At 42.4% G+C, this 20308-nt stretch overlaps 1 protein-coding gene across 14 annotated transcripts in view; it reads right to left on the reverse strand.

The window, feature by feature from the left end:
• LOC129818877 (alpha-adducin-like) overlaps nt 1–20308 on the reverse strand; it is a 50130-nt gene that overhangs the window by 22129 nt on the left and 7693 nt on the right. For 13 of the 14 annotated variants that reach the window (XR_008753986.1, XR_008753985.1, XR_008753984.1 and 10 more), the window contains exons 2-4: nt 5587–5799; nt 4105–4267; nt 1902–2053 (exon numbers count right to left, since the gene is read on the reverse strand). Coding sequence is in view for 11 of the 14 variants with exons in the window: in XM_055875167.1 (XP_055731142.1) it covers nt 1902–2053; nt 4105–4267; nt 5587–5781 (510 nt within the window). In the remaining 3 variants the exon portion in view is untranslated. Of the gene's footprint in view, nt 1–1901; nt 2054–4104; nt 4268–5586; nt 5800–15044; nt 15227–20308 lie in introns of those variants that run through there. The other variant, XM_055875169.1, reaches the window with a different exon arrangement.

Consider the following 20308-nt stretch of genomic DNA (forward strand, 5'->3'; position numbering starts at 1 on the left):
GGAGTCATTAAAACTCGGTTTTCAACCAGTCCACAAACTTCTTGTTAACAAACTATAGTTTTGGCAAGTTGATTAGGACATCTACTTTGTGCCTGACAATTCATTTTTCCAACAATTGTTTACAGACAGATTATTTCACATAATTAACTGTATCAGAATTCCAGTGGGTCAGAAGTTTACATACCCTAAGTTGACTGTGCCTTTAAACAGCTTGGAAAATTCCAGAAAATTATGTCATGGCTTTAGAAGCTTCGGATACGCTAATTGACATCATTTGAGTCAATTGGAGGTGTACTTGTGGATGTATTTCTAGGCCTACCTTCAAACTCAGTGCCTCTTTGCTTGAAATCATGGGAAAATCAAAAGAAATCAGCCAAGACTTTAGAAAAATGTTTCGTAGACCTCCACAAGTCTGATTCATCCTATGAGCAATTTCCAAACGCCTGAAGGTACCAAGTTCATCTGTACAAACAATAGCACGCAAATATAAACACCATGGGACCATGCAGCCGTCATACCGCTCAGGAAGTAGACGCGTTCTGTCTCCTAGAGATGAACGTACTTTGTTGTGAAAAGTGCAAATCCATCCCAGAACAACAGCAAAGGACCTTGTGAAGATGCTGGAGCAAACAGGTACAAATGTATCTATTTCCACAGAAAAACGAGTTCTATATCGACATAACCTGAAAGGCTGCTCAGCGAGGCAGAAGCCACTGCTCCAAAACTGCCATAAAAATCCAGACTACAGTTTGCAACTACACATGGGGAGAAAGATGGTACTTTCTGGAGAAATGTCCTCTGATCTGATGAAACAAAAACATAACTGTTTGGCCATAATGAGCATTGTTATGTTTGGAGGGAAAAGGGTGACTCTTGCAACCTGAAGAACACCATCCCAACCGTGAAGCACGGGGGTGGCAGCATCATGTTGTGGGGGTGCTTTGCTGCAGGAGGGACTGGTGCACTTCACAAAATAAATGGCATCATGAGAAAGGAAAATTATGTGGATATTTTGAAGCAACATCTTAAGACTTCAGTCAGGAAGTTAAAGGTTGGTAGCAAATGGGTCTTCCAAATGGACAATGACCCCAAGCATACTTCCAACGTTGCGGCAAAATGGCTTAAGGACAACAAAGTCAAAGTACTGGAGTGGCCATCACAAAGCCCTGACCTCAATCCAATAGAACATTTGTGGGCAGAACTGAAAAAGCTTGTGCGAGCAAGGAGGCCTACAAATCTGACTCAGTTACACCAGCTCTGTCAGGTGGAATGGGCCAAAATTCACCTAACTTATTGTGGAAAGCTTGTTGAAGGCTACCTGAAGCATTTGACCCAGGTTAAACAATTTAAAGGCAATGCTACCAAATACTAATTGAGTGTTTGTAGACTTCTGACCCACTGGGAATGTGATGAAAGAAATAAAAGCTGAAATAAATAATTCTCTACTATTATTCTGACATTTCACATTCTTAAAATAAAGTGGTGATCCTAACTGACCTAAGACATTGAATTTTTACTAGGATTAAATGTCAGGAATTGTGAAAAACGGAGTTTAATAGATTTGGCTACGGTGTATGTAAACTTCCGACTTCAACCGTACATACATACATACAATAATGCAGTAGTTAGTATTTTCACATTCTTTTGATGGTTCATCTATATAACGCTTACTCAGCTAATCTTACTAACCTAGCCAACCCCACATTTCCATAATGAGCTTTCCCGAAAATACAGTCTGCTGGTAAAATGTGCTAAGCAAGCACTACATTATACTGCAGTGGGGAAAAAAAAGATCCTGTCCTACATACCACTTCAGGTGTTTCCTACTGACTACAAGTCAGCTTCAGTGATATACAGTATTACTAGAGGGGTAAGATGCCTACAGTATAAGGTTCTCTTACGGTTAAGTGGTTGTAGATGAGCTGGGACCAGCCAAAGAGGTCAGTCAGGCGGTAGAAGGCAGCTAGCTTACAACGAAGCAGTTTCTCTCCTTTCTCATAGGAGATAGAGTCAGATCCACGCAGGTCATTCACTGGAGTTACCATACCCAGACCTAGAGAGGGAGAGAGGCAGACGCTTTGGCAATATGTACATTGTTACATCATGCCAATAAAACAAATTGAATTGAGAAAGAGAGAGACAGAGGAACAATTGCACTTACCTTGGTTAACAAAGAATAATGTGTTTATTTTAGCATAAACAAAGTGTTTATAATTACCAAAGCTTCTATAAATTACAAAGCCAGAAGTTTCCCTCTACTACAACTACCAACCTCTGATCTCAGTGGAGGCCATCTTGGACTGAGGGGACCTACTAATCTGGTCACATGACTATCCGTGTAAGTGCTAGACAACATATGCGTAAAGTTTAAACACATCTACGCAGCATGTGAGCTGAGGGTAACAGACACTGGATGGGGTATACGGTATGTAACAGACCAGTGCACTGCTAACTAGCTAGTGATTCTACATAGGTTAGCTACATTACTTACTCATGTTGAGGGCAGGCATGGCTCCCTGGGGTGCTGCAAGGTACATGCATCACATATAGCTAATATATAGCGCCATATAAACCCAGCAAAAAAATAAAACGTCCTCTGTCAACTGTTTGTTTGAACATAACAAGATTCAACAACTGAGACATAAACTGAACAAGTTCCACAGACATGTGACTAACAGAAATGGAATAATGTGTCCCTGAACAAAAGTAACAGTCAATATCTGGTGTGGCCACTAGCTGCATTAAGTATTGCAGTGCATCTCCTCCTCATGGACTGCACCAGATTTGCCAGTTCTTGCTGTGAGATGTTACCCCACTCTTCCACCAAGGCACCTGCAAATTCCAGGACATTTCTGTGGGGAATGGCCCCAGCCCTCAACCTCCGATCCAACAGGTCCCAGACGTGCTCAATGGGATTGAGATCGGGGCTCTTCGCTGGCCATGGCATTACCCTGACATTCCTGTCTTGCAGGGAATCACGCACAGAACGAGCAGTATGGCTGGTGGCATTGTCATGCTGGAGGGTCGTGTCAGGATGAGCCTGCAGGAAGGGTACCACATGAGAGAGGAGGATGTCTTCCCTGTAACGCACAGCGTTTAGATTGCCTGCAATGACAACAAGCTCAGTCCGATGATGCTGTGACACATTGCCCCAGACCATGACGGACCCTCCACCTCCAAAATCGATCCCGCTCCAGAGTACAGGCCTCGGTGTAACGGTCATTCCTTTGAAGATAAACGCGAATCGTCAGTGAAGAGCACTTTTTGCCAGTCCTGTCTGGTCCAGCGACGGTGGGTTTGTGCGATGTTGTTGCCGGTGATGTCTAGTGAGGACCTGCCTTACAACAGGCCTACAAGCCCTCAGTCCAGCCTCTCTCAGCCTATTGCGGACAGTCTGAGCACTGATGCAGGGATTGTGCATTCCTGGTTCAACTCGGACAGTTGTTGTTGCCATCCTGTACCTGTCCCGCAGGTGTGATGTTCGGATGTACCGATCCTGTGCACGTGTTGTTACACGTGGTCTGCCACTGCGAGGACAATCAGCTGTCCGTCCTGTCTCCCTGTAGCGCTGTCTTAGGCGTCTCACAGTTCGGACATCACAATTTATTGCCCTGGCCACATCTGCAGTCCTCATGCCTCCTTGCAGCATGCCTAAGGCACATTCACGCAGATGAGCAGGGACCCTGGGCATCTTTCTTTTGGTGTTTTTCAGAGTCAGTAGAAAGGCTTCTTTAGTGTCATAAATTTTCATAACTGTGACCTTAATTGCCTACAGTCTGTAAGCTGTTAGTGTCTTAACGACCGTTCCACAGGTGCATGTTCAATAATTGTTTATTGTTCATTGAACAAGCATGGGAAACAGTGTTTAAACCCTTCACAATGAAGATCTGTGAAGTTATTTGGATTTTTACGAATTATCTTTGAAAGACAGGGTCCTGAAAAAGAGACATTTCTTTTTTTTGTAGTTTTTTGCTAGTTTACATTCGATTAAAAGTATCCCAAACCGCTCCTCAAGTACCCCCAGGCAGTCTACTTAAAACGTTTTTAAAAAGGAACAATAGTGGTAAGAACTGAAGACACAGGATCATACTGTATTTTACTCACTCATGCTGAGTGCAGCCATGCCTCCCTGTGGCGCTGCGGGGTACATGGTGGGGATACTGGTGGTCATGAAGTCAGCTATCTGCTGCAGGGCCAACAGGCTGGTGGGGGTCTTTCCCCTCTTCAGCTGGTCGTGGATCATCGTATCCAGCTCATCACAAAACGCCTGGGGAGTAAAGTAGACAGACACACAGACACACACACACAGACAGACACACAGTTAGAGAGTCACATAGTCGGAGACAGACATTGAAGGGTCAGGACGCGTGACTGCACGCATATGCGTCAATACACTACCACCGTCGCAGAGTTGACATTCACACAGACAGATGATGACGGGTCAGGGCAGGACAGACTGCGCCAATACACTGTCGTATTCGCTGATGCATTCTAATACTGTCACTGGCCGGCTATTGTTAGTTAATCTATTACAGGATCCATGGCTACTCTTAAATCAAGAATGTTCTGAATTAGAAGGGCCTCTACATTATGTCTGCCTGTGTTCTCTCACTGTCGCTGCTTGACAACGTCACAAGTAAGTCTGAAGTGCCTGTTGACCGCCGCATTGCAAAGCGGAGACAGAGAGGCTCCAAACTGAAACAATGTTCGTAGGAATAGCCTAGTATATTACAGAAGCGCTGACGAGCAATTACTGTACTAAACATTCCCACTGTCCCAACAGCAGCTATGAGCGATACCAAAAAAATTCTGCTCCTCACACTGGTCCTGTATATTTCATACTGTCCCTGACATGACGAGAACGTAAGGGAGAATAGCATGAACTCTACCCTTGTCTTACCCTCTCAGCTGCAGTCGGTGTGTGCACACTTTGTGTATGTGCGTGTGTCATTGCTGCCCCGAGAGAGCTTATCTCCTCTCTGACCCATATAAACTCATTCAGACTACAGTGCGGAGGCCTTAGACCCTGATCCATCCACCAGCCACACTGCACAGCATAATAAATGGTCCCGGTACACGGTCCCGTGTGGCTCAGTTGGTAGAGCATGGCGCTTGCAACGCCTGGGTTGTGGGTTCATTCCCCACGGGGGGACCAGGATGAATATGTATGAACTTTCCAATTTGTAAGTCGCTCTGGATAAGAGCGTCTGCTAAATGACTTAAATGTAAATAAAGACCATCTTTCTCCCAGCTCTATAAGGGCTGGTGTATAAATATTTCGTTTTTATACGTATACACTGGGCTTAAACAGAGCGTTGAGGGAACAGTAGTGTGTTCGAGAGAGACAGATACACTGTTGATCACTGTTAAGTGGTTATACCATGTGATAGTATAGAGGGTGATACAGCCGTACACAAGGAGGCTATTCAATTGGAAGTAACAAAAGGTGTTCTTATATTCTTATGTTGGTGACATTACCTTAAGGCATAAGATGGAAAAGGAGTAGCAATGCATACTGTGTGTGTGTGTGTGTGTGTTTGTGAGAATGTGCATGTGCATGCGTGTGTGTATGATAGCCAGTCCTACCGGGCTCTGCAGGATCATGGAGACCCTCTTCCTCTGCTCCATCATGTTGAAGTCCTGCCTGAGGTCCGGAGCCATGTTTCTCTCACGCTGGTACTCCGGGCTGCTTTCATCCACGCGGTCAAAGTAGCGCTCCTTGTGGGGGGCGGTGGTGGGCGGGAGGGCAGTCACCACCCCAGCACCTGAGTCACCGTTCATCACCAGGTAGGTTGGCTCCTGGAGATGCCGGGGAGAAAAGGTCAGAGGTGAGATGTTACAACATGGGTCATGTTCAGTGGCGACCCGTCATTCAGGGCAGGTGGGGATGTTATTTGGGCATTAGTACGTGTCACATCAGTTTGGAAAAAATGTTTAAAAAAAATAAGTCACAAATATTTGAGTTAATAAAGCCGCATGCAAAACATGGTCTCTTTTTTGCTTTCTTGAGTAAGGCAGCGCCAAAATGCAGGTGTTTCAGCCTAGCTCAGTGCTTTCTGTGGGGGTGGGGTAGCCAGCGGAAAATACGGAGCGTAGGGGTTGGTAATGTTCTCTAGTTGCGTCATGATTGGCTCAGTGTTCTGTCACTCGTGGGGACACTACGACATAACGTATCAGTGATCGGGCCAATGGACAAACATTACACAACAAGTTGGAAATCGCAAATTCAACAATGAGTGATTTGAAGGAATCAGTGGCTAACTGCAAGCATTGCAAAGCAATTACTAGCCTGCTATTCAGTGGAGTGGGTGTGTGGTCCAAGTCTGGGTTTAAGGGTCTCTTTTCCAAGCTTAAAAGGATAAACATTCAACATTGGCCATGCTGTCAATCTAACATGACTTCTGCCACGCTCAAAACAACTTCCTGTTCAAGTGAGCACAGCAAGGTGAGTCCAAAAATGTATTCTATTCTGCAGCATAAATGATGTAATATGCCAGGGAGGTATGTATACTGTAGCTGAGAAAGTAATACTAAGTGTATGTCATGTAGTAAGCTGTTAATAGGTCATGTGCTTCACCCTAATCTTTTGGTCCCGTTTCCCCTCATAATTCAGCCTACTGCTCTGACTTGGTGGTGCACATGTAGCCTGTTTTAGAGAAATGTAATCATTGACTATTGTAAGAGCGTTCATTGTCTGCTTATATGCCCCTTTCTCCCATGGTGTACAGGGATAATACTGTAAGAACGGCCCATGTTCTTAGTTCTGTTGGTGTACATTTCAAAAGTGCTGAACAAATAGTTATATTGACTACGTCCATCCCAGCTCGCTCATTAATGTCTTAATCTAAATTACAGATGGCCTCTTATCCGCTCGTCGTCCCCTTATGCCATAGTTTGTACATGTGAATTGTCAGAAGAAACCACATTTGTTTAAGCAAGTCAGCCATATCAGCTATGTTTTTTTAAAAGGCAGTAAATGAGGCTGAATGAACTGTTTCACTGCCAGACAAGGCTCCGCTGGCAGCCAGGTGTAGCAGTGATCAGGTGTTGGGACTGCTGTTGGGACTCTGCTTTTGGGACAGCTTTATGTAGGCCCTAACAGGTTTGTGGGCACTGTTTGTCACCGTTACAGTGCAATTCATGTATTGTTTAGTGTTGTGGCATCGATCTAAAACATGTATTTCTTTAGTTTGGCCCACCAAGATTCACATGCTAAAATCTCCACTGGTCATGTTTATTAAGGTACGCTGTCGAAAAACGTTTTGAAATGTAAGATGAAAATGAGCATTTCTTATTGGACAAGTCCAAGGTAGTAGTTTCTCCCTGTCAGTTTTCTTACATTTGGTACCTAATGAACACAATCCTGGTTTAATCGAAGTAATCAGTCACACTAGACTACTGGGTGTATGCCACTGCCTCAGAATTCAAAATGTGCACGTCACACTTGCTGTCCCGAACATTCAGTCACGTTGCATGGCTTTATGCCATCACCTTTTGCTGCTTCCTGTTTGGTCATGTGACTACACAACCCCATGGCTTATCGATTTCCTGTCCGTTTTCCCTGGCTCAGTCATTCAAAACAAAACCCAATAATGACAATAGCGAGGGACAAAATGAAAAGTTAACCATTTTACCCAACACTAGCACACCAAACATTGTGTTTGATGGCTAAACAGCGAGTACAGGAAGGAGGGAGTGTCTAGTGTCAGTTTCAGTTTAGCGTAAAAGTGATTCTGATCTCCACCGATTCTGTTGCATGGCAGAGCTATGAGAGGTTGTTGTTCATGAATACCACAGTACAGCTTGCACCGCCACCTCCAATTTAGACAGAACATCATTGGCAAATCAGAGAGAGATGGGTGCAATTCCATTTTAAAACAGAATTATGCCAAGATTCTTTTCACTTAAAAATACTACAAAATACTAAGTTTACAGGTAAAACTGTGCCGATACAAAGTTTGGTAACAGAATAAAACTGAGGGAGATGTCACCGTAGTTCTGTTACCAAACTTTGCATCTTCACACAGTTTTTCCATGTGTGTATTTATTTACTGTGTGAATTGTTCAAAGTAGTATGGTTTGTTAAGCGTTGAAAACAATGTTTTTTTTGGCATACATTTCAAAGCGAGTCTCAGCATAATTGCGTTACCTTGGAATTGCTGATGGAGAGATGGAGCGAAAATAGATGGCGGGATGAGAGAAAGGAGGGACAGTAGTCTCACTCTGCCAGACATGACACGGATTGCCATTCAAGACTCAACCTAGAGCGGTTGGAGTCGAGGCTAGAAGGACAGAAATTATTTGCAATTGATCTTGTCTCGTTTCAGTCAAGGCTGTCTGAGGGGATAATGTTCTCTCAGATTAAGTACATTAGTAGCCTGTAGACGGAGACCTCCCCCCCAGAGGACAAAGACAGGCAGCATAAAAGGATTAGAGTAAGACTAGTCGGCCTCTATGGGCTGGCAGACACCACTGTAAACCATTTGCCCTTCTCAGTTCTCAGCAGTTAGAGCAGCTTTCAGGCAGCCAAAACTGGACACAGGGATGCTATGACAACTACTAGCCAGGCCCAAACCATCCAGCCTTCACAGCAGACATTGGCCCAATCTGTTTAGTGCCAAATACACACTAAGAAGAGTTTAGGGGCAAATAAAAGGGGAAATCAGGATAAATTAATGGAGAAAGTAGAAAAACCATGATGATACATCCTTTATCAATTCAAATTGTATATGCAATGTTTCCACACTGTTTTAGTGTGAGTATTGAAGCAAGGATCTCGTTTCTGACCTGAGCGATTGTGATTGGCGTAATTTACACCCACAGGATACAGAACAACTAGCTTGGAATCCAAACTGACATGCTCTGTTTTACAGCTTGGATTCCAGGCTACCAAATAACATGAACAGATAGAAAAATAGCAATTAGGCATAAGTCTTGCTGTGCCAAACTCATTAGGACAACAAAAAAAAGTCCTCAAACCTCTGGTTTTGTATGACGAATTACCATTTATTGTCCAACAGAACAGTGGATAATGCTGCACTGTCTCTGTCTGGTGGAGAGAATGTAGATGGGTATGACCCCCAAATGGCAACCTATTCCCTATATAAAGTACCAGTCAAAAGTTTTGAATCACCTACTCATTCAAGGGTTTTACTGAATTTTTTACATTGTAGAATAATTGTGAAAACATCAAAACTATGAAATGACACATATTGAATCATGTAGTAACCCAAAAAAGTGTTAAATCAAATTATATTTTATATTTGAGATTCTGCAATTTATTTATTTTACCTTTATTTATTCTGCAAATAGCCACCGTTTGCCTTGATGACAGCTTTGCACACGCTTGACATTCTCCCAACCAGCTTCATGAGGTAGTCACCTGGAATGCATTTCAATTAACAGGTGTGCCTCGTTTTAATGTCATTTGTGGAATGTCTTTCCTTCTTAATGCGTTTGAGACAATCAGTGTTGTTGTGACAAGGTAGGGGTGGTATACAGAAGATAGCACTATTTGGTAAAAGACCAAGTCCATATTATGTCAAGAACAGTTCAAATAAGCAAAGAGAAACGACAGTCCATCATTAATTTAAGACGAAGGTCAGTCAATGCGGACCATTTCAAGAACTTTGAAAGTTTCTTCAAGTGCAGTCACAAACACCATAAAGCACTATGATGAAACTGGCTCTCATGAAGACCAACACAGGAAAGGAAGACCCACTTACTTCTGCTGCAGAGGATAAGCTCATTAGTTAACTGCACCTCAGATAGAAGCCCAAACCAATGCTTCACAGAGTTCAAGTAACAGACATCTCAACTGTTCAGAGGAGACTGATTGAATCAGGCCTTCATGGTCAAATTGCTGTAAAGAAACCACTACTAAAGAACGGACATCAATAATAAGAAGAGACTTGCTTGGGCCAAGAAACACGAGCAATGTACATTAGACTGTGGAAATCTGTCTTTTGGTCTGACAAGTCCAGATTTAAGATGTTTGGTTCCAAATGCCGTGTCTTTGTGAGACCCAGAGTAGGTGTACGGATTATCTCTGCATGTGTGATTCCCACCGTGAAACATGTAGGTGGTGTGATGGTGTGGGGGTGCTTTGCTGGTGACACTGTCTGTGATTTATTTAGAATTCAAGGCACATGTAACCAGCATGACTACCAAAACATTCTGCAGCGATACGCTATCCCATTTGGTTTGCGCTTTGTCCCACTATCATTTGTTTTTCAACAGGACAAGGACCCAAAACACACCTCCAGGCTGTGTAAGGGCTATTTGACTAAGGAGAGTGATGGCGTGCTGCATCAGATGACCTGGAATCCACAATCACCCGACCTCACCCCAATTGTGATGGTTTGGGATGAGTTGGACCGCAGAGTGAAGGAAAAGCAGCCAACAAGTGCTTAGCATATGTGGGAACTCCTTCAAGACTGTTGGAAAAGAATTCCTCTTGAAGCTGGTTGAGAGAATACTAAGAGTGTGTAAAGCTGTCATCAAGCCAATCGGTGGCTATTTGCAGAACCTCAAATATAAAATATATTTTGATTTGTTTAACACTTTTTTGGTTACTACATGATCCCATATGTGTTATTTCATAGTATTGATGTCTTCACTATTATTCTACAATGTAGAAAATAGTAAAAATATAGAAAACCCTTGAATGAGTAGGTGTGCCCAAACTTTTGACTGGTACTGTAGTGCAGTACTTTTGACCAGAGCATAGGAATAGGGTGCCATTTGGTACACAGCCCATGGTCTTGTGTGTCCAGGAATCCTCCCTTAATGGTCCCAGTCTCTTAGGTCTCTGGTTCATAGGTCACACACTGCCCTATTGATTGTTGAGTATCTTTTGTTAATGTTGTGGTGCCTGTGTAAGAAGGGAGCATTGCAGACAAAATCTGTCTTCTCTTACAATACAACCCTGATACCATTTAGAAAAAGATAAACGACCCAGAACAATCTCTAAAAGAAACTGTGGTTGAGGGCAATTTCCACAGTAACGGAATTACGCTTTGACTCAGTTTTTTCACTTCAAAATATATGCCAAACAAAAACTATTGATTTCAAAGTTTAACAAACCATATTACTCTATGGGACAGTTTCCAAATTAATTGCGTCGGTAGAAACAGGACAAAACTATCCACTTGTTAGCTGGCTATGTAAACAAATGTCACTGCAACTCAATATCATATGCGCTCCAATGCACGGGCCTCTACCCTAACACGACAGCTAAGCTGTCAAATAATAGGGAAATTAGGCAACGTACTAGTATAGCCTATGAATATCTGTAGCTACATAGAAAACATGACAAACCATGACCTAAAATGTTCCTTTTTTCATTTATGGGATTCATATCATCTTCAAAAAATATAGTACCTATTTGGACCGGCATTGACAGTTCCTAAACACCATCCTGTGGCCATTTCCAAATACCCCAGTATATGGTATACCGTCCAAGCCTAGATTCCACATGTCTTACTCATTGCTAGGAAGACTTACGGTGTTATTAGATGTTAATAAATACTACATTTATTGAAGATTATATGAATCCTATAAATGTTTTTTTTAAAAAGGGACAATTTGGGTGCAATCAAGTAGAGATCAAATTAAATTATAACCACAGAAACGATTATCATCACAATTTCAGATGGTCGGTGTCGAAATCCTCATGCTTTTTGGGAGATGGAACGATCCTAAGGATGTCAAGAGACTGCATGCTGCTCAGTGCTTACCATGTCATTTGATACAGTACAGTATCATCATGAAGCTGAACAACCACAAAAAACACTCCCCATTCAACCACACAATGCTGATGTTGTTGCTGACTACCGTCACCGCAGATCTACTGTGCCCATTCTGCCTCACTGAAGCGTCCAACCATCCCCAAGCTCAGTGGAAACATCATGGCCTTTTCCATCCATCCATCCATTTCTACAAGGAATATCAGCTCAACGTTTTACATACATATCTTACACTTAATTAAAATCACGCTTCCAGGATATAGCACTATGCAGCTACTGATTAAAGCTGCAATCATAGCATCAGGCCCAGAGTTGTACATTTCACACCTGGCTGATTCATCTGCATTATGTAGTAACCCCACATCACACAGGTGCCCCCTTCCCACTATTACTCAACAACTGGTGCACATCAGAAATGTCTGAAATGTCTGCATTGACTGTGGTCACTATGGAAACAAAGCACATTACCATGGAAACTGGGGATAGCCTTTTCAACTTGCGTAACAGTATAGCAATCTATCATTACAGTACACAACAACTCTACTCCAAATGAAATGTGTTATTAACACGTTCCAGGCGTGCTACAGAGAACTGGGAATAGAAATCTCATTCATGACAGATTGCACTAGGTAGAGTAGGGACAGAGGTTGCAACACCATGTGTCATCTCTGAACCCAAAATGAGCCTATGTCCTTCTGATTAAAGATTTGGTTCAAAATCCACTCTAAATCTCTCTGGTGCATACCTAAATAATTTACAACGTATAACCTTCCAATGTAATCAAAGGAATGAATCAATCTGGGCCACATTCCAACACAATGCCTTGGGGGAAACTAACCTAAAAGAGTAGTATTGATTAGAGTAAGACGGCTCTGGAGAAATTCTGCAACAGTCCAGATGCTGTCCATAACTTTTCCGTCCTCTCCCAGCCTGCATCCTGGCATGAGGCAATGATGAAAGCTTTAGGAGAGCGAGAGACGGCGACTAATTGTTGGTACTACAACTACTTCTGTCAGAAAGCTGTTAGCTAGCGAGAAAGAGAGAAGATGGATGTTAAGTTTCAGCTCTGCAGATGGACCAGAGTTACTGTAGAGAGGGTAGGGGAAGGGTCCATTGAGATGAACATGTGTGTTCTTGACTTTTGATATCCCATAACCTCTGACCTTGACTTTTGATCTCCCATAGTCCCCAACAACCAGATGTTGCAGTTCAGGAGAAATGAGAAGAGAGCCTGATGCTTCTTCCGCTTTTGGACGTTAACAAGGCGACACTCCATCTTAAAACTTCCTATGGCTGAAGGGGCAGTATTGAGTAGCTTGGATGAAAGGTGCCCATATCAAACGGCCTGCTCCTCAGTCATAGTTGCTAATATTTGCATATTATTATTCGTATTGGATAGAAACCAGTCTAAAGTTTCTAAAACTGTTTGAATTATGTCTGTGAGATTAACAGAACTCATATTGGCAGGCAAAATCCTGAGTTGAAATCAAAACAGGAAGTCAGAAATCTGAGCTTGTATGTATTCACCAGAGTCCTTAATGAAATCCCTTTGCGCTATTAATGATGTTGCACTGCCTAGGGGTTCCACTAGATGTCAACGATCAATAGAAATTATAATGAGAGTGTCAGTCAGGTGTCCATCAAGCAGCCATTTTCTGATCATGCTTTTTCCTCATGGAGTCACTTCTGTTCCATTGCTCACGAAGACAAGGAATACTCCGGTTGGAACTTTATTGAAGCTATATGTTAAGAACATCCTAATGGTTGATTCAGTACTTAGTTTGAAATGTTTCTTCGACCGGTAATATCACTTTTTCAAGTTTTTGTCCGATATAACGCTGACCAGAATTAGCGTTTGGATATGTAAACCAGACGCGCTAACAAAAGAATGTATTTGGACATAAATAACGGATTTTTTTCGAACAAAACAAACATTTATTGTGGACCTGGGATTCCTGGTGTGCTTTCTGATGTAGATCATCAAAGGTAAGGGAATATTTATTATGTATTTTTGTGTTTATGTTGACACCATCTTTGCAGCTGTGGTATTTTACTTTTGAGCGCCGTCTCAGATTATAGTGTGCGTTTCTTTTTCCGCAAAGTTTTTTTGAAATCTGACACAGTGGTTACATTAAGGAGAGGTATATCTATAATTCCATGTGTATAACTTGTATTATCTTCTATATTTATGATGAGTATTTCGTTGAAACGATGTGGCTATGCAAAGTCATTTGATGTTTTTGCAACTAGTGAATCTAGTCGCCTCAATGTAAACTCAGATTTTTTTATATAAATATGAATTTAATCAAACAAAACATGCATGTATTGTGTAACATGAAGCTCTATGAGTGTCATCTGTTGAAAATAATCGAAGGTTAGTGATTCTGGTTTTAGTGAAGCTACCTTTAGCTGGAAAAAATGGCTGTCATTATTGTGGTTTTGTGGTGACCTAACATAATCGTTTGTAGTGCTTTCAAATGAAAAGCCTACTTGAATTCAGACACTTTGTGGGATTAACAACAAGATTACCTTTAAAATGAGAAGACACATGAATGTCTGAGGAATTTTAATTATGAGATTTCTGTTTTTTGAATTTGGCGCCCTGCACTTCGACTGGCTGTTGTCATATCGGTCCCGTTAACAGGACTGCAGCCATAAGAAGCTTTTAACTCCTCCTACACATTTACTGGATAGGTTTTACAGCGCAGAAAATAGCCTCCGGACAGTTTTTCTCCTCGTCAAGAACAGTGTGTCGGTGGATCTACTTTCAGGCGTTTATTTTACACCTGCTAGATCTCCAATAACAGTAGAGAATGTAATGACAAATAACATTTCAGTTAGCTTATTTCAACATCATAGATAATGAAAGTGAAAAACATTTGAATTATTTGAGACACCATTCGGCTGTGTAATGTTATGTACCCCCCCCCCTACACCTCTTTAGTCATTATGTTGGAGGGAAAACCGATTTAATTGGCTTGTCTGACTGTGCAAACATTTAAAGTTAAGTTTTTTGTCACATGCACTTCCCCAAAAATGAAGTAATCAATATCAGTAGTACTATATAATAAAGCAGAACAAAAACACACAAGAAATAAAAATAAGATCATTTTGCCACAGCGCTTTCAAATCAGAGCAGGAAGTTCTGTTGAAAATACCTGTTCATCAAACCTAGTTCATAGAAAACAAAAAACACCAGGATAAAAAGACCACTTGAGTTAGCTCCAAAAATTTGCCAGTCATTTTGTGAAAGGATTTTGCTATGCGAGGAAAGTGAAGTTCTGGTCTCAAACTCACCCTCTCTCACTTCCTGTGTGTGTGCCTCCATGTCTGGATGGGTCAGTGATACATGGCGATGTCCACTATGCTTCCAGACAGTGAGTGCAGTCTCCAACTCCAGAGTGAATGCGTGTCATAGATGGAATCCATAATAATCCTTCTTTGGGATGTAGGAATCCACTGCCTGACAACTGTTGCCTGTGCCTCAGATAACTAGTGGTCCTAACTCATAACAGAAGCACGCATTATAGCCATGGCCCTTTCCACTCAAGTAAATGAGATGCTATGCGCATTGAACAGTGTGTTCTGTGTGTCTGTTGCAGTGTTAACATGGCAAAGCCCTGATAACCATCCTCAAGCATCCAATTTGTAGCCCAATATGATACTACGTCTGTATTAATGAGTGTTGAAGATGGAAATACTTCTATGTGTTTCTGGCTATTAAAATAATATTCTGATTTCACTAAAATGCTCTCTTACAGCTGGAGGACAAGTCGTTATCGACTGCGTAATGTCATTATTGAATCCGACTTCAAGTGACGCTTTATAATCCAAAGGTAAAATTACAAATATTTTTGTGCCCTGATAAGCCACTTGAAATGCATTTTTTGAAATAGAGTTAGATGCCATTTCATGTTATTGAATTAGAAGTCTACATCCCAGCATTGATTTGTTTTGAACAGAGATAACAATACTGAGATTGACATTTATGGCAGACTGATAGAGGTCCATGTACAGTGGCATCATATTCAATACATCATATAACATGATTTTCATCCTCATACAGTGGATTAGGAAAGTATTCAGACCCCTTCACATTTTCCACATTTTGTTACAGCCTTATTCTAAAACTGATTAAATAAACATTTTGCTCTCATCACCCTACACACAATACCCCATAATGACAAAGCGAAAAGAGATGTTTTTGTGTGCACATCAACTGAAATACCTTATTTACATAAGTTTTCCGGACTCTTGCTATGAGACTCGAAATTGAGCTCAAGTGCATCCGGTTTCCATTGATCATCCTTGAGATGTTTCTACAACTTGGAGACCACCGGTGGTAAATTTAATTGATTGGACATGATTTGGAAAGGCACACACCGGTCTATATAAAAAAGGTCCCACCGTTTACAGTGCATGCCATAACAAAATCCAAGCCATGAGGTCGAAGGAGTTGTCCATAGAGCTATGAGACAGGATTTTGCCGAGGCACAAATCTCAGGAACGTACCAAAAAATGTATGCAGCATTGAAGGTCCCCAAGAACACAGTGGCCTCCATTATTCTTAAATGGAAGAAGTTTGGAACCACCAAGTCTCCTCCTAGAGCTGGTCCGCCGGGCTAAATTGAGCAATTGAGGCAGAAGGGCTTTGGTCCGGGAGGTGACCAAGAACCCGATGGTCACAGACAGAGCTCCAGAGTTCCTCTGTGGAGATGGAAAAACATCCCAGAAGGACAACCATCTCTGCAGCACTCCACCAATCAGGCCTTTATGGTAGAGTAGCCAGACGGAACACACTTCTCAGTAAAAGGCACGACAGCTTAGAGTTAGCCAAAAGGCACCTATAGGACTCTCAGACCATGAGAAACAACATTTTCTGGTCTGATGAAACCAAGATTAAACATTTTGGCCTGAATGCCAATCGTCACGTCTGGAGGGAACCAAGCACCGCTCATCACCTGGCCAATACCATCCCTACGGTGAAGCATGGTGGTGGCAGCAAAATGCTGTGGGGATGGTTTTCAGTGGCAGGGACTGTGAGACTAGTCAGGATCGAGGGAAAGATGAACAGTGCAAAGTACAGAGAGATCCTTGATTAAAACCTGCTTCAGAGCGCTCAGGACATCAGACTGGGGCGAAGGTTCACCTTCCAACAGGACAAAGGCCCTAAGCCAGAGGCCGGACTTGAACATCTCTGGAGAGACCTGAAAATAGCTGCGCAGCAACGCTCCCCATCCAACCTGACAGAGCTTGAGAGGGTCTGCAGAGAAGAACGGGAGAAACTCCGTAAATACAGGTGTGCCAAGCTCGTAGCGTCATACCCAAGAAGACTTGAGGCTCTAATCACTGCCAAAGGTTCTTCAACAAAGTACTGAGTAAAGGGTCACTTTTGTAAATGTGATATCTGTTTTATAAGTTTAATACATTTGCAAAAATGTCTAAAAACCTGTTTTTGCTTGGTCATTATGAGGTATTGTGTGTAGATTGATGAGGGAAAAAATATATTTAATACATTTTAGAACAAGGCTGTAACGTAACAAAATGTGGAAAAATTGAAAGGGTCTGAATACTTTCCGAATTCACTGTAAATCAGGTGGATATAATTTGACCTTGACCTGAAAAAGGAAGCAGCATTTATTCTAATGAATTACCCAGTGTATTCACTGGATAAAACTTTGAGCTACCAAATTAATGGAAAACTGTAATTTTCAATAGGAGGCGATGAGTCAGATTGTTGGCGACACTACTAGGCGATTTCTTGCTACAAAGTAGTTTCTAGTGAAAACTTACTGTTTGAATGCTTCACTATAACGACTCTTCACCACAAAGAGGATCACAATCATCCGCCTTGTAGCAGGGAAGAGTAGAAATCCACGGCATGATGGCGCATAGATTTGGAGTTAGATAAACTTGGATTTTTCGGCAGGGACATATGTAGGATGCTACCCTCCTCCGCATGGCCTTCGCTCCAAATCAAAACTCCAAACCTGCAACCTAATTTGGGCCAAAATGAACTGGAGGGATTAGTTCTACCAAGCTTCTCTTTTTCCAAGCTATACAGAGGGGGCTCTAGCAAACAAACAGCAGACCTGAGGACACCATCCAACCTGGAACTGAGTGAGTAGTGTTTGGTCTGATACTATTTTGAAAGCCAAGAAGAAAAATGCAAATAAAAAAACAAAGTACATTACAATGATATATTTTACTTTATGGATACTGAATGCCGAGTTAAGGCTGCCAGGCTTGCTAGGACAAACCAGATACAACTTCAATTAGCACTGAGGTGTGACGTGAGAGGTGTCGAGGCCTTTGGGCCCAACAAGTGGCAGGAGTCTTTGAAGCCCCCGCTCACTGTTCAAAGACCATCCACTGGCATTTTCAACAAGACATCTGCCTCCAGAAATAAAAGCGTATCCCAAGTGGGTGTGACACCTACTCCCGTTGCCTGCTGCACTGCTGCTTGGATTCCAACTGGCGATCTGTTCACCGTCTGCCCTGGCCTGTCTCACCCTGTCTGGTACAGGTAACTCCACCACGCTCCCCCCCTCTCTCCTGAGCTTTCACTCTCCTCCAGCACACACACACTGTTGGAGCGAGTGACTCTGAACTTACAATGGCTAGCCCCAAGTCGTTATATATTAAAAAATGTTCTTGTGCATTTTGCCTCATGACTCCTGCATGTTTTGTTGACTACGAACTTTCCTTACCCAACCGTGGGACAGACTGTTTGTTCCCACACTCGGGACTCTTGACTTTCTATTGGTTACACAGACTTTTGGCCTCCCATCCTATTCTAACCACCAACAAGCTTTCTCTACCCTTAACCTTGTTCTGAACACCTCCAAAACAAAGGTCATGTGGTTTGGTAAGAAGAATGCCCCTCTTCCCAGGGGTGTTATTACTACCTCTGAGGGTTTAGCGCTTGAGGTAGTCACCTCAAGTAATTGGGAGTATGACTAGACGGTAAACTGTCCTTCTCTCAGCACATATCAAAGCTGCAGGCTAAAGTTAAATCTAGACCTGGTTTCCTCTATTGTAATCGCTCCTCTTTCACCCCAGCTGCCAAACTAACCTCAATTCAGATGACCATCTACCCATGCTAGATTACAGAGACATAATCGGGGGCGGCAGGTAGCCTAGTGGTTAGAGCGTTGAACTTGTAACCAAAAGATGCCAGATCGAATCCCCAAGCTGACATGGTAAACATCTGTCGTTCTGCCTCTGAACAAGGCAGTTAACCTACTGTTCCTAGGCCGTCATTGAAAATAAGAATTTGTTCTTAACCGACTTGCCTAGTTAAATAAAGGTAAAATAAAAAAATATATAGATCGGCAGGTAAGAGTGCTCGAGCGGCTAGATGTTCTTTACCATTTGGCCATCAGATTTGCCACCAATGCTCCTTATAGGACACATAACTGATCTCTATATTAATCTGTAAACTGATCATCTCTGTATACCCGTCGCAAGACCCACTGGTTCATTCTTATTTATAAAACCCTTTTAGGCCTCACTCCCCCCTCTCTGAGATATACAGTGATCCCTCGCCACTTCGCGGTTCACTTATCGCGGATTCGCTATTTCGCGGATTTTCATAATGCATTTTTTTTTATTATTTTTTTTATTTTTTATTTTTTTGGTGCATTGTGCTCTGCATTCTGATTCGCTAAAAACTCACTCCCGCTTCTTGTATCAAAACATGCTACGAATTGTGCTATCATTTTGTCGTCTCGTGCAGTTATGTGTACGTACATAAAACAGCTTGGCAAATTTACATTAAGTTGGCCAAATTATCTTGTAATTTCGAACATCTCCTAAACCCATAATGGCCACTGAACTTAAGCGAGTAGCTGAGGAATGGGACCCTTTGATGAGCCGTTCATTACAGTTCTCCAACGTAATCGATGGTGGCATGTCGGTGTACAAGGATCTTTTTGCAAAGAAGAAAAAAGAGCGACAACAGCTGCCTATCACTATGTTCTTCTCCCGAACAAACACACCTGCACCGCGGGCTTCAGAAGAAGAGAACACTGCAGAGCGCAGTCAGGATGCAGCGGCCCAGTCTGAAGAGCAGTGAAACGGCCTACACGTGAGTCACTGTATTTGTATACATGTAATAGTTGCTAATTGTAAAAAAAAAAAACAAAAAAAAAAACACAAGTTTTCTATTTCGCGGATTTCACTTATCGCGGGTCATTTTCGGAACGTAACCCCCGCGATAAACGAGGGATCACTGTATACTGCAGCCCTCATCCTCCACATACAACACCCATTCTGCCAGTCACATTCTGTAAAAGGTCCCCAAAGCACATACATCCCTGGGTCGCTCCTCTTTTCAGTTCGCTGCAGCTAGCGACTGGAACGAGCTGCAACAAACACTCAAACTGGACAGTTTTATCTCAATCTCTTCATTCAAAGACTCAATCATGGACACTCTTACTGACAGTTGTGGCTGCTTTGTGTGATGTATTGTTGCCTCTACCTTCTTGCCCTTTGTGCTGTTGTCTGTGCCCAATAATGTGTGTACCATGTTTTGTGCTGCTACCATGTTGTCATGTGTT

The sequence above is a fragment of the Salvelinus fontinalis genome, chromosome 21, assembly GCF_029448725.1.
Source record: "Salvelinus fontinalis isolate EN_2023a chromosome 21, ASM2944872v1, whole genome shotgun sequence".
NCBI lineage: Eukaryota > Metazoa > Chordata > Actinopteri > Salmoniformes > Salmonidae > Salvelinus > Salvelinus fontinalis.